This window comes from Papio anubis, chromosome X, assembly GCF_008728515.1.
Source record: "Papio anubis isolate 15944 chromosome X, Panubis1.0, whole genome shotgun sequence".
NCBI lineage: Eukaryota > Metazoa > Chordata > Mammalia > Primates > Cercopithecidae > Papio > Papio anubis.
In genome coordinates this window covers 107502347-107514965 of record NC_044996.1, presented here as the reverse complement: position 1 = coordinate 107514965, position 12619 = coordinate 107502347, and the positions used below count along the sequence as shown (strand labels likewise).

At 44.6% G+C, this 12619-nt stretch overlaps 2 protein-coding genes across 2 annotated transcripts in view; both read left to right on the top strand.

The window, feature by feature from the left end:
• The window catches only part of SYTL5 (synaptotagmin like 5), a 231401-nt gene that overhangs the window by 83704 nt on the left and 135078 nt on the right, over nucleotides 1-12619 (top strand). The window lies entirely within an intron of this gene.
• LOC101007805 (huntingtin-interacting protein M) lies at nucleotides 5840-6481 on the top strand. Its single transcript, XM_003917572.5, has one exon. The coding sequence runs from the start codon at nucleotides 6007-6009 to the stop codon at nucleotides 6358-6360; it is 354 nt and encodes a 117-aa protein (XP_003917621.2). The 5' UTR covers nucleotides 5840-6006; the 3' UTR covers nucleotides 6361-6481.

Genomic DNA, 12619 nt, shown 5'->3' with positions numbered 1-12619 from the left:
CCCAGCTGCTTCAGCTCCAGCCGTGGCTGAAAGGGGCCAAGATACAGCTTGGGACATTGCTTCAGAGGGCACAAGCCCCAAACCTTGGCAGTTTCCATGTGATGTGGGGCCTGCATGTGCACAGAAGTCAAGAATTTGAGGTTTGGGAACCTCCACTTAGATTTCAGAGGATATATCGCTTCTCGGCCTTTTGGCTAAGATCAAGTGTGATTTCAGAGGATATATGGAAAAACCTAGATGTCCCAGCAGAAGTTTGCTGCAGGGCTGGAGCCTTTGTGGAGAATCTGTGCTAGGGCAGTGTGGAAGGGAAATGTGGGATTGGAGTCTCCACACGGTTTCCTCACTGGGCCACTGCCTGGTGGAATTGTGAGAAGATGGCCACTGTCCTCCAGACCCCAGAATGGTAGATGTACCAACAGCTTGCACTGTGTGCCTGGAAAAGTTGCAGACACTCAATGCCAGCCCATGAAAACAGCTGGGAAGGGAGCTATGCCCTTCAAAACCACAGGTGTGGAACTGCCCAAGGCTGTGGGAGCCCATCTCTTGCATCAGCATGCCCTGGATGTGAGACATGGAATCAAAGGAGATCATTTCAGAACTTTAAGGTTTAATGACTGCCCTATTGGATTTCGGACTTGCATGGGGCCTGTAACCTCTTTGTTTTGGCCAATTTATTCCATCTGGAATGGGTGTATTTACCCAAAGCCTGTACTCCCATTGTATCTAGGAAGTAACTAACTTGCTTTTGAGTTTACAGGATCATAGGAAAAAGGGACTTGCCTTGTCTCAGATAAGACTTTGGACTTGCACTTTTGGGTTAATGCTGGAATGAATTAAGACTTTGAGGGACTTCTGGGAAGGCATGATTTTGTTTTGAATTGTGAGGACATGAGATTTGGGAAGGGCCAGGGGTGGGATGATATGGTTTGACTGTGTCCTCACCCAAATCTCATCTTGAGTTGTATTTCTCATAATCCTGAGGTGTGGTGGGAGGGACCCAGTGGGAGGGACCCAGTGGGAGGTACTTGAATCATGGGTGCAGTTTCTTCTATGCTATTCTCATGATAGTGAGTGAGTTTTCATGAGATCTGACAGTTTTATAAGTGTTTGGCATTTCCCCTGGTGGCACTCATTCTCTCTCCTGCGACTCTTTGACGAGATGCCTTCTGCTATGATTGTCAGTTACCTAAGGCCTCCCCAGTTATGCAGAACTGCAAGTTAATGAAACCCCTTTTCTGTGTAAATTACCCAGTCTCGGGTATTTCTTTATAGCACCATGAGAACGGACTAGTACACTGATCATGGCTGGGCTCACTTATCTCAGACCTTAGAGGGGACAACTGGACTGACTTGACTCAGTCCACATGGTCTCTCGTCCTCCAGCAAGTTAGCTCATGCTTGTTGACATGACAAATGTAGATGTTTAAAGTGAGAGTGAAAGAGTACAAAGTTTTTTGGGAACCAGGCCCATTACTATCCCACCATCACTTCCCCATCTTATTTTTCTAAGTATGTGGGAAGGCCAGCTCAGATTTAAGAGGTGAGAAGGTCAGCACAATGTCTTTATTGGATGAGCTGCAAAGTCACATTTTAAAAATATGAATACTCAGAGTAGATACAGAGGATGGGATAACTGTGGGCACTTCTGAAAATAATCTGCTATAAAGTATTACAATCATTTATTTTGCACTCTTGCCCTCTCAGAATCTTTTTGTGTTTTATCAATAGTTCATAAAAATACATAAATTATGTTCATGTTCATTCACATTTGAGAGATGGATCCAACTGCCAGGACGTCTATAAGTTCAGATTCTTCATTGCTTGGGGATGAATACAAGGTCATCTTAAACCACTCTCATTTTTTGCACTCAGGTTCAGCATACTTACTAGCTTTCATTTAAAACACGCCAAATACTTTACCAGTCTGGGGATTTGTCCATGCTACCTTCTGGAATTTTATTTTTCTTACCACTTCTCTGACTCATTCCTTATTCTTGTGACAGTTCTAAGGTTCAATGTCATTTCGACATTCCTTCATAACCCTATGTAAATTACATCCCCTCACTACATCTAAAAGTAACATTTTAAATGTAAATAAGTGATTATCAATTGAGAATAATTTTGTCCCCTAGCTACTTTTTGGCATCACAGCCGGAAGATGCTACTATCTAGTGGATAGGGGCCAAGGTACTGCTGTCCTTTTATACCAGGAGCAGCCTTTCCACCAGAAAACAAAGGATTATTCAGTCCAAAATGTCAATAGTGCTAAAGTTTATAAACTGCTTTTGATCATGCACAGTAAGTTTGAAATACATATTTGTTTAGGTGTTTGTTTTAACATCTGTCTTTCCTACTAGACTGAATGTTTCATACAGATGAGATAATACCTATTTTGCTTAGCATTGAATATCCAGCGTCTTCCTCAGTGTCTGATGCCAGGTAGCTACATGAAAGGATGAAACAGCAGGCATGAGGTAAGAAGAAAATGAAAAGCTTTATTAGGAGGGTATACAAACATTTCTTGGTGTAGAAGATGTTGTCAGTGCCCTGTCCATACTCCAACAGCTCATACCATTTAAGTAGATATTTGCCTGACTTTCAAATGTCAGAGCCTTTATTTCTTGGTGTGAGACCTTTCATTAGGTCACCAGAGTCCATTGTGCTCAATAATATGACAGTCCAGAACAGTGGGGCATCATCTGCCCCCTGGAAGATGTGTTTTCTACATCGTTCTCTAAAGTTTTTCAGTAACATTAGCTGCTTGATAACAAATACTTTGTTTGCTTCTTTTCCTTCTCTGTCTCAGTTCCTCTCTTCCCTGCCAGAGTTTCCTGGGAATAACTCCCATGGTAGGCTGAATAATGGTCCCCAAAGGTACTTCGATCCTAACCCCTTGCACTTATGAAGTTGCCTTATATGGAAAAAGAGAATTCACAGAGATGATTGTGGAAGATGGGAGATTATTCTGTATTATCTGATAGAACTTAAAGGCAATCACACACGTTCTTAAAAGAGGGAGGCAGAGGTGGATTTGACACAGAAGAAGGAAATGTGACTACTGAAGAAAAATACTATGCTGCTGGCTGTAAATAGGAAGGAAGGGGTCCATGAGATAAGGAATGCAGCTCTAGGAGCTGGGAAAGACAAGGAAACAGACTATCCTCTAGGGTCCCCAGAGGGAGCATGGCAATGTTGACACTTTATTTTCAGCCTAGTGAAACTGATTTTGGACTTCTGACCTCCAGGTTTGAAAGATACTAAATGCATGTATTTTAAAGCTACCAGATTTACAGCATTATAGCAGCCATAGGGATCTATTACAATTTTTGGTCCCTGGAAGTGGGTTGCTGCTATAACAAATATCTAAAAATGTGGAAGTGGTTTTGCAACTGGATAATAGCTATAGACTGGAATAATTTTCAGGAGCATTATATAACAACCCTAGATTATGTTGAACAGATCATTAGTAGAAATATGAATGTTCAAAGTGTTCCTGGTGAGAGCTCAGACATGAGGAGCACAGTAGAGAAAGTCTATATTGTCTTAGAGAACACCTAAATTATCATAAACAAACTATTGATAGAGATAAAATGTCGAAGGTGTTGCTGGTGAAGGCTTAGAAAGAAATTAGTAACATAGTATTGGAAAAGGGAGTTTGTGTTAGATAGCATCAGAAATCGTAGCTGAGTTGTGCCCTACAATTATGTGGAAAGCAGGACTTGTAAGCAATGAACTTGAATATTTAGCTGAGCAGATTTTCATGCAAAGGATTAAATGAATGGCCTGCTTTTATTGCTGCTTATAGTAAAACGCTAGAGGAAAGACATAAATTGAGGGAAGAACTGTTAAGCAAAAAGAAAGCAGGATTCAATGATATGAGAAATTTTCAGCCTATCCAGATTGCAAAAAGACACCAAAATTAGGAAATTCATTGCCACGAAATCATCCTCCAGAGATAAAATCAAGGGCATGGCTAGACATCCTTTTGCTAGTGCCTTTAAAGGATCAACAGATCAAAGTATTCAATCACACAGATGGTGTTTTGAAGAGATATGGGGTGTGCTTCTCAGAATAAGCAAGGGATTGTCTATGAGGGATCTTGAAGAAACCTCTTGTCTAATCACATGAATCCCCATGACATACATAAAAGACCTATAAGTTTTTGAGAATGTTATATCAGCAGAAACAATGCCAGCTTAGACTAAAAGGGACAAATTAAGGAAGAAATGAAAGAAGGCCATAGGACTCCCAAAATTTGACAGGAGAAAGTAGGCTGATAAAACTACTCAGCTGTAAACATATGCTACCATTCAAAATAAAGGAACAATGACTGAGGGCACAACCTAGAGGCCAGAGGGCAGATTTATGACCCCAGGTGAAGTCATAGGATCAGAGCGATCAAAGGGAGGAGTCTCAAGTCATAGAATATTCCCAGGCCTTGAAACCTAATGGTTGGATTTTGAAATTGTTTGGATTTGAGACTCTTTTGTTCTTTCCACGTTTTCCCCTATGGAATGGCAAAGTTATTGGCTATAAATGAACCAAAGTCAAAGGGAAAACACAGAATTGCTAGAGAGGAAAATTAAATAATAGAAAAGAAACATCTCTTTGTGCTTTTGCTTCACCTAGGAGAGACAAGAAATACACATCTGGGCTTAAACTGAGCACAAGATGCACTTCTCTATCAACTGCTTACCTGGCACTGACAGGTAAACTTATTGAGCATCTTATTATTAATTGAAAAATGATTAAAATTTATTTTTCAACCATTGTGGAAAACAGTGTGGCGATTCCTCAAGGATCTAGAACTAGAAATACCATTTGACCCAGCCATCCCATTACTGGGGATATACCCAAAGGATTATAAATCATGCTGCTATAAAGACACATACACATGTATGTTTATTGTGGCACTATTCACAATAGCAAAGACTTGGAATCAACCCAAATGTCCATCAATGACAGACTGGATTAAGAAAATGTGGCACATATACACCATGGAATACTATGCAGCCATAAAAAAGGATGAGTTCATGTCCTTTGTAGGGACATGGATGCAGCTGGAAACCATCATTCTCAGCAAACTATCGCAAGAACAGAAAGCCAAACGCTGCATGTTCTCACTCATAGGTGGGAATTGAAGAATGAGATCACTTGGACACAGGAAGGGGAACATCACACACCGGGGCCTATTGTGGGGAGGGGGGAGGGGGCAGGGATAGCATTAGGAGATATACTTAATGTAAATGACGAGTTAATGGGTGCGGCACATCAACATGGCACATGTATACATATATAACAAACCTGCACATTGTGCACATGTACCCTAGAACTTAAAGTATAATAATAAAAAATAAAAATAAAAAAAAATAAATAAAATGCATTTTTCAAATAGGGTAAAATCATGACACTCATACAGATACGAAATGAACACATGCTAAAAGAAAAAGATGTTATGACTGCTTCTAAAGGGAAACCAAAGAGTCAATATGGGAATATTCATCAGTAATATTAAATGATTGTGCACATGGAGGCAAAACTGGTTTCATAAGGTGAAGACCAACTGAACCTCTACTAAAGAATATACTGTACATGTATCAGCAGCCTACAACTAACAAAAGGCTATAAAAGACTTCACAGATAATGTAAGGCTAGAATCAGATAACCTGCAGTGGTGTCCTAAAGATAGAGCAAAGTTTTCCATTGAAAAACACTTTTGTTTTTATAATGTCAAAATCAGGTAGAGAGTTATAGTTCCCTCAAAATCAGGGTTCAGTCATTAGGGTGACTAGATCAGTGTCACAGACATTTCTAAGCTGAGGTCTGATCAGGGACCAGTGGACACCAATGAAATCACAAAGCCTACGGATGTCACAAAGGCAGCTAGCTCCCTGACCAATCAGGGCCTGGAGCAGAGGGATACAATAGGCAGCACCAGTGTCCTCAGAGACCTACTTGAGCTGGAGAATCAAGCAGAGCTGATCAGAGCCAAACCCAGCAAATATCATGTCAGAGAAAAATAACCGTAAGAACTCCTCTACAAATAACAACCAGACTCAAGACCGGTCTAGAAATGAGCTGCGGGTCCCTATGAGCTTCGTGGACCGAGTTGTGCAAGATGAACAAGATGCCCAAAGCCAGAGTTCCTCCACAATAAATATCCTCCTTACCCTGCTCGATTGCCTTGCTGACTACATCATGGAGCAGGTAGGCTTGGAGGTCATCAACAATGGCAGAATGCGCAACACTTCACAAGATGGGGAGAGAGAAGTGGACAACCACCATGAGCCCCACTGCACTGAGAGTGATGGAACCCGCTTTGTGTTTGATGAGATGCCCAAATCCGGAAAGAATGACTGAAGACTGGGTCCCAGAGCCTTGAGGGGATCCTCACAGGCTTAGCCAGGGCAAAAATGTGTCACAGCTGAGGAATATCTGCTGCTGTCATCAACAAGTGCTACTAAAGGATGTAAATCCATGAGTATGTTTCTGACTCCTTCTAGTTTCCGTCTCTTTGGGTTGTAGGTGTCTGTGAGACATCAAGGAGAAGCTATCCCCAGAGAGCTGAAGTAGGGGGGGCGGGAAGTGGTGGCCAGTGTGGAGTGTTTGAATCAGTGATTTAGAGGGGGCAGTTTCCAACGGTGACGGAGAGGGCACGGGCCGTGTGGGGAGGAACTGGCTGGGATAAAGACACCGAGACTTCCTCATTGCCTCTGAACAGGAAGGCCTTGTGAGACCGGGGAGTTGGCTGGGGGCCTCTGAGGCTTGCTGAATTCCCAGCCTGATGCTGGGGCCTGGGGTGGAGCTGCAGACTCTGGCTGAGGTGCAGGAGGCAGAGGGTGGTGGCCACAGGGGCGGGTGGAGAGGGGGCACACTGGCTGGCATGAAGTTCATGGGATAGGGACTTTACATGGAGATTGAGAGTGAAGGAGAAACCATGATGAAAAATGCAAAAAAGAAATGATGGCCTGCTGGATTTCATTTCTTATTTCTTTATGCCCTGACTTATTATGAAAGAGGATTTGAGACAGGGATTAGTAGCTAGTGCTGTGAATATATCTTTCTGTCCTCTCTTCAGGACACTGGTAAAATAAATCATAATAATACGTAACACTTATGATCTGGCCTAAGATGGGCAATTCAAGAAGTTCTTAATGGTTGTTAATTATTAATGAATCAGCTTAATTATATATGTATTTCATTTAAAACACAATTAACAATTTCATTTTTAAATTAAATACCTATTCATTATAATTACTATATATTGCATAGAGCACCAAAGAATTATTAGTGACTCAATACATGTTTTAAGAGGTATAGAAATAATTCTGTCCCAAGTGACGGCCTCTAAAGCATGTGCAATCCTTTTCAAAACTTCCTGCTCTGTGCTAAGTTTAAAAGAGGTGTCACATCAAACGTCGTAGCAATCTGTCCCCTCGCCTGTGAATGCCCGCATTTGAGGTTTCCACCTGTTCCTTGGGTCCTTGGGTGCCACAGTCTGCTGCCTGCTGGCCTTTCACAGAGGATTGGTCAGAGGCTGCACAGGCAGCTCCAACAGTGGGAGCTGAGGGCCTGGGTTTCAGATCCCAGTTCACCACTTCCTGGACATGTGATATTAGACCTTCAATTACTACCTCTGAGCAGGTCCCCTCATGTGTAAGATGGGGATAATAAGAGTCTCTCCATCTGTGGGTTTTCCCAAGATCGAGTCTACTTGTGCCTATAAACGGCTCCTCCACACGGTGCATGCACAAGGTCGCCCTTAATAAACAGCTGCATCTCCTTTCTTCCCTAACAGCAGACCTGTAGGCAGGCTTCCCTAAGGTGCAGTGGGCCTGGTTCTCAGGTGACCGCTGGGGACTTAGGCCACTGGCTGTGAGAACCACATCTTGCTGAGCCCTGTGGAGAGACAGGAGGAATTTGGGAATATTTAATTTATGTAAGCAAAAGAGACTTTATAATCCAATACGTCAATACCATCCAGAGGCAGGAAAACTTTACATAATCACACAACCAGAGGTGGAGTTATTTCAGAATTACAAGCACATAGCCATATAGGCACAGAGAAATAGAGCTTAGAGCTTCAGTTCCACAATTTCAACCATGAGTCAAGTGTAAATAGAAACAGTAAAGTTCTCTGATCCAAATATATATATATATATATACTGTTCTCCTCTAAGAGAGTATAAAATTCTTAATTGATTTGAGCCACAAATAGACAAATGGACAAATAAAAAGACTGTCAAACCAGATTTTCTGTTGTCTTTTACACAACAGACTGGATTTCTGTGAATCATTAACTCATTTACACAACTCTCCAGATGGTCGGATCCTAAAACTGAATTCCCAACCATTTGGTCAACAATGCAAATAAGTTACCTAATATCGATGAACAACAACAACAACAAAAAATACAAAATTAGTAGAGAAAAATACTGAAATCAAAATTAAATGTTGAAACTAAAATTCGAAAAACACAATGAACAAAGACCTATTTGGGCTTTGGAGTCACCTAGATGAGGCAAGCAAAGACATTGCTGGGTTTAACCGAGCATGAGGTACACATCTCTGTCACCAAGTTTGCCTAGCTCTGACAGATGAATCCACTGGGTATAACATTGTGACCTTTAAAAACAGGTAAAAGGTATTTTCCAACAGAGTAAAATCGTAACACTGAAACACCTATGATATGGAAATGCGTTGAAACAATCGGTTAACTCATGAGGAAATTTTCAGATATTATAAGCCATTCAAAAGACAATTCAAAGAATAAACATAGGAATATTGATCATGAATGTTTAAGTAAATGTATACAGGGAGGCAAAATCGGGGGCAAGGCAGTGAACACTACTGTAAGTGACTTACAGCTTCTAGGGGGAATGTAAATTAGCTCACAGACAATGCAAGGCTAAACTTAAAGAATCTGGAGTGGTGTCCTAAAGACGGGACAATACTTTCATTGAGACAACTTTTTGCTAAAATGTTAAAATAAAATATGAGCCTTTCCTTAAAAAGAAGTTCCAGCTACTAAGGCAATCGGGTTCCTCTCAAAAAGAAGTTCCAGTTACTAGGGCGACCAGGTTCCTCTCAAAAAGAAGTTCCAGTTACTAGGGCGACCAGGTTCCTCTCAGAAAGAAGTTCCCATTACTAGGGTGACCAGGTTCCTCTCATAGGCTTTTCTAGGCTGAGGCCTGATCAGAGACCAATGGACACCAATGACATCAAAAAGTGGAGGTTGTCACAAAGGCAACCCCTGACCAATGAGGGGCTGCAGCATAGGGATACAGTGGGCAGCAATAAGCACTGGTACCTTGACAGGCTCAGGCCAGCAGGAAAATCAAGCTGTGCCAATTGGGGCAAAACACAGCAATCCTCATGGCTGGAAACAAACGCTCCGTAGGCCTAGGAGACAACGCCTTTCCCATTCCAGAAGAGCAGAGCTGCAGTTTCCTGCCAGCCGCTTGGAACGCTGCCTGCGAGAAGGTCAGTATGCCCGGCGCCTGAGCTCAACCACACCTGTTTTCCCGGCTGGTGTTCTCGAGCACCTGACAGCCAACATCCTGGAGAAGGCTGGGCAAGGAGGCTGAGAACAGCCACAGGGTGTGCATCACTCCAGAACACGTGAAGAGGGCACTGCAAAAGGATGAACAGCTCAGATGGATCTTGGAGTTGGAAGATGACACCCACTCTCAAGTAGAAGAAATGCCCCAACCTGAGGAGGAGGAGGAGGAGGAGGAAGAGGAGGAGAAGGAGCAGGAGGAGGAGGAGGAGGTGGCGGTGATCGGGGGAAGGAGGAGGAGGAGGAGAAGGAGGAGAAGGAGGAGTAAGGATTCCTGAGTTTCGGAGCTGTGCAGGACTTCATCGGCAACCTCCTCCAGCTGCCAAAATTCCCACAGATGAAAGACCCCAGGTTGCTTTCATCTGCCCAAGCTATTAAACTGTGTAAATGCATGACAGTGCTCCTGACTTCTCTCAGTTTCCACCGCTTTGGGTTGGAGGTGCCTGTGAGACATCTAGGAGAAACTATCCCCAGAGAACTGAAGTGGGGGAAGGGGTGGCCAGTGTGGAGTGTTTGAATCAGTGATTCAGAGGGGGCAGTTTCCAATGGTGGTGGTGAGGGCACTGGCCCTGTGGGGAGGAACTGGCTGGGATAAAAACACCGAGACTTCCTCATTGCCTCTGAACAGGAAGGCCTTGTGAGGCCGGGAAGTTGGCTGGGGGCCTCTGAGGCTTGCTGAATTCCCAGCCTGATGCTGGGGCCTGGGGTGGAGCTGCAGACTCTGACTGAGGTGCGGGAGGCTTTATTCAGGATAGCAAAGGTCTGAAGTCAGAGGGCGGTGGCCACAGGGGTGGGTGGAGAGGGGGCACACTGGCTGGCATGAATTCATGGGACAGGGGATTTACATGGAGATTGTGTTGGGGTTGTCCTTAGGGTCATTTGGGAGATGTGCTTGTCTGAATCCCAGAAGCCTTTCTTGCCACGTGATATCCACTGAACCTCATATTCCCAGGCAACTCATTGTGAAGATGCCCACCCCACCACTGGGTGATTCCTTATGGAGAGCTATAGAGCATTCCCAGCCTTAGCTCAGATCGTCACTTTCTCCTCTGTGCATTTGAGAAGCAAGCAGGCGTCTCTCCAGCATCTGCAGGTAGCTGGTCTCCTTTAGCTGATCACATCATGGTGACAACAGCGCCCTCTCCACTTGCCAAAGTGAAACATCTTTGTTTTCAGGGTATGTGTTCCTGCTAGTCCAGTGTCCTCCAGTCAGAAGTGAGTGCCTCTAGGATGGGTAATGGTAGCGAACTGAGTATTTTCCTCAGATCTTGACATATTGGCTACGTAGCCGTCTGGTGTTTAAAAGCTGTTGATGTTGCTTATGGCTGTGGCTTATTGTAGAGCTAGACATAATGTCCTGGATACTTCACTGGAATGCACATCTGAGGACTTCATTCAAGGCAGGAGAAGCCATAGTCGGTGGGTGGCCCGTGGCGGGTGAGTCCCTCTGTGCAGTCAGGTGGTCACCTTACAGTGTATGCAGTCGTCAACACTAACGGTCACTCTGACCTTGTAAGGACCCGGGCTTCTGGGCTCTTTCAGACTGTGTTTCATGTCTGAGGTGGAGTTTGGAGGTTGACCTTGGATGAGCCCCTGTTGCAAGCTCTCTGCAGAATCAAGGGGCATGGGACAGCCAGCAGGAGTGACCGCCATCCCTTTAAGAATTGTGCTCAGCTGTGCTCGTGGGTTTCAGAGGAATCGTGGGGGGCCACAGCCAGCATAGCTTCAGACTAATGCAGCACTCTGCCAGACCCCCCTTCCACACGTGCAAGGAATCCTACACTCAGGGGAGATGGGGAGGCAGAGAGAATCACTGCCATTGGGAAGGCGTGAGCCCACCCATGTTTAGGCCTTTTGTGCATTTCTAACAGGAGGGAGGGAAAGGTGAGGAAGGAGTCCCTCTGGCCTTTATCCTGTGGACAGGACGGCACTGGTGGCCAGTGCCCTATTGGGAGTGTGAAAATTAACGCCCAAGTAGGCAAGGACAGAGGCTGGGGTGACTGTGGCTGCCAACCAGGCCAGTGATCATAAGCCGTGTCAGGGCAGGCCGGTGCCAGACTCAGGTCAAGACTGCAGAAAACATCATGTGTGAAGAGAGACAAGCCCCAGAGTCAAGCCTGAGGGCAGGAGACTTAGAGGGTAAAGGCAACTTTTTGTTGGCTTTAACACAAGGCCTGGTTATCAGGCTGGTCTCCCACCTAGAGCATCTTTTGGGAAGCAAAGCATTTTGAAGGCCCAGGCCTCCTGTTCCCTTTATGCGATAGATCCTACATGATGTAGCCTATGGAAGATGGCCTGACTCCTTAGAGAGTACCTCTTTTACTCCCAAAATAGGAGTCTGGAAAGAGAGGTACTTCTGTGAACATCTAATACATCATTTTCCCAATGCTCAGATTACAAAGCGGCAGCTCACATACCTCATCTGGACAGCAGATGGGATCATTAGGACTACAATGATGTTTTTAAGGAAAATTATTTTGTTGCCAACATTGAAAAATCTAGATCTTTCATCTGAAAATTTCAATTTCTAGGTTTCCTTAGAAAATCAAAATGTCTCAGTATATATGTGGCTACAGTTAGAGAGAAATAATTAGCTCCTACCCCATTAAGACGAGATATCTCGTTTCCTACATTCCTCATGATGGCAGTGGTGACCCATCTGGGGTGGCCGCTGCCATCATGCCAGCTGCAGCAGGGAGTCATGATCGGGGATGCACACTTTGTGGAGCTGGCGGGAGCTGGGGACAAGTGGGAGCCCTGTCCCTTTCAGATTGGCGTGGCAGTAGCTCCCTGGTTGCAGCCGCAGCTGCCCGCGCGGTGGTTGTGGACCCAGGCCTCCCACTACATGGAGCAGGCAAGAGTCTTCCCCTCCCAGACACAGCTGCAGCCACCCAAATCGCGGCTGCAGACCCAGGCATACCTACCCTCTTGGAAATGTCTGCTTCCACTGCTTAGCTTCTCCCTGCTGTCAGTGCCCACTCCAATCTCAAAGCAAAGTCAGGGCTGATCCCGGGTGCTGTCACAGCCAGGCCATGTGCGCACATGCTTGAGGCAGTGCTG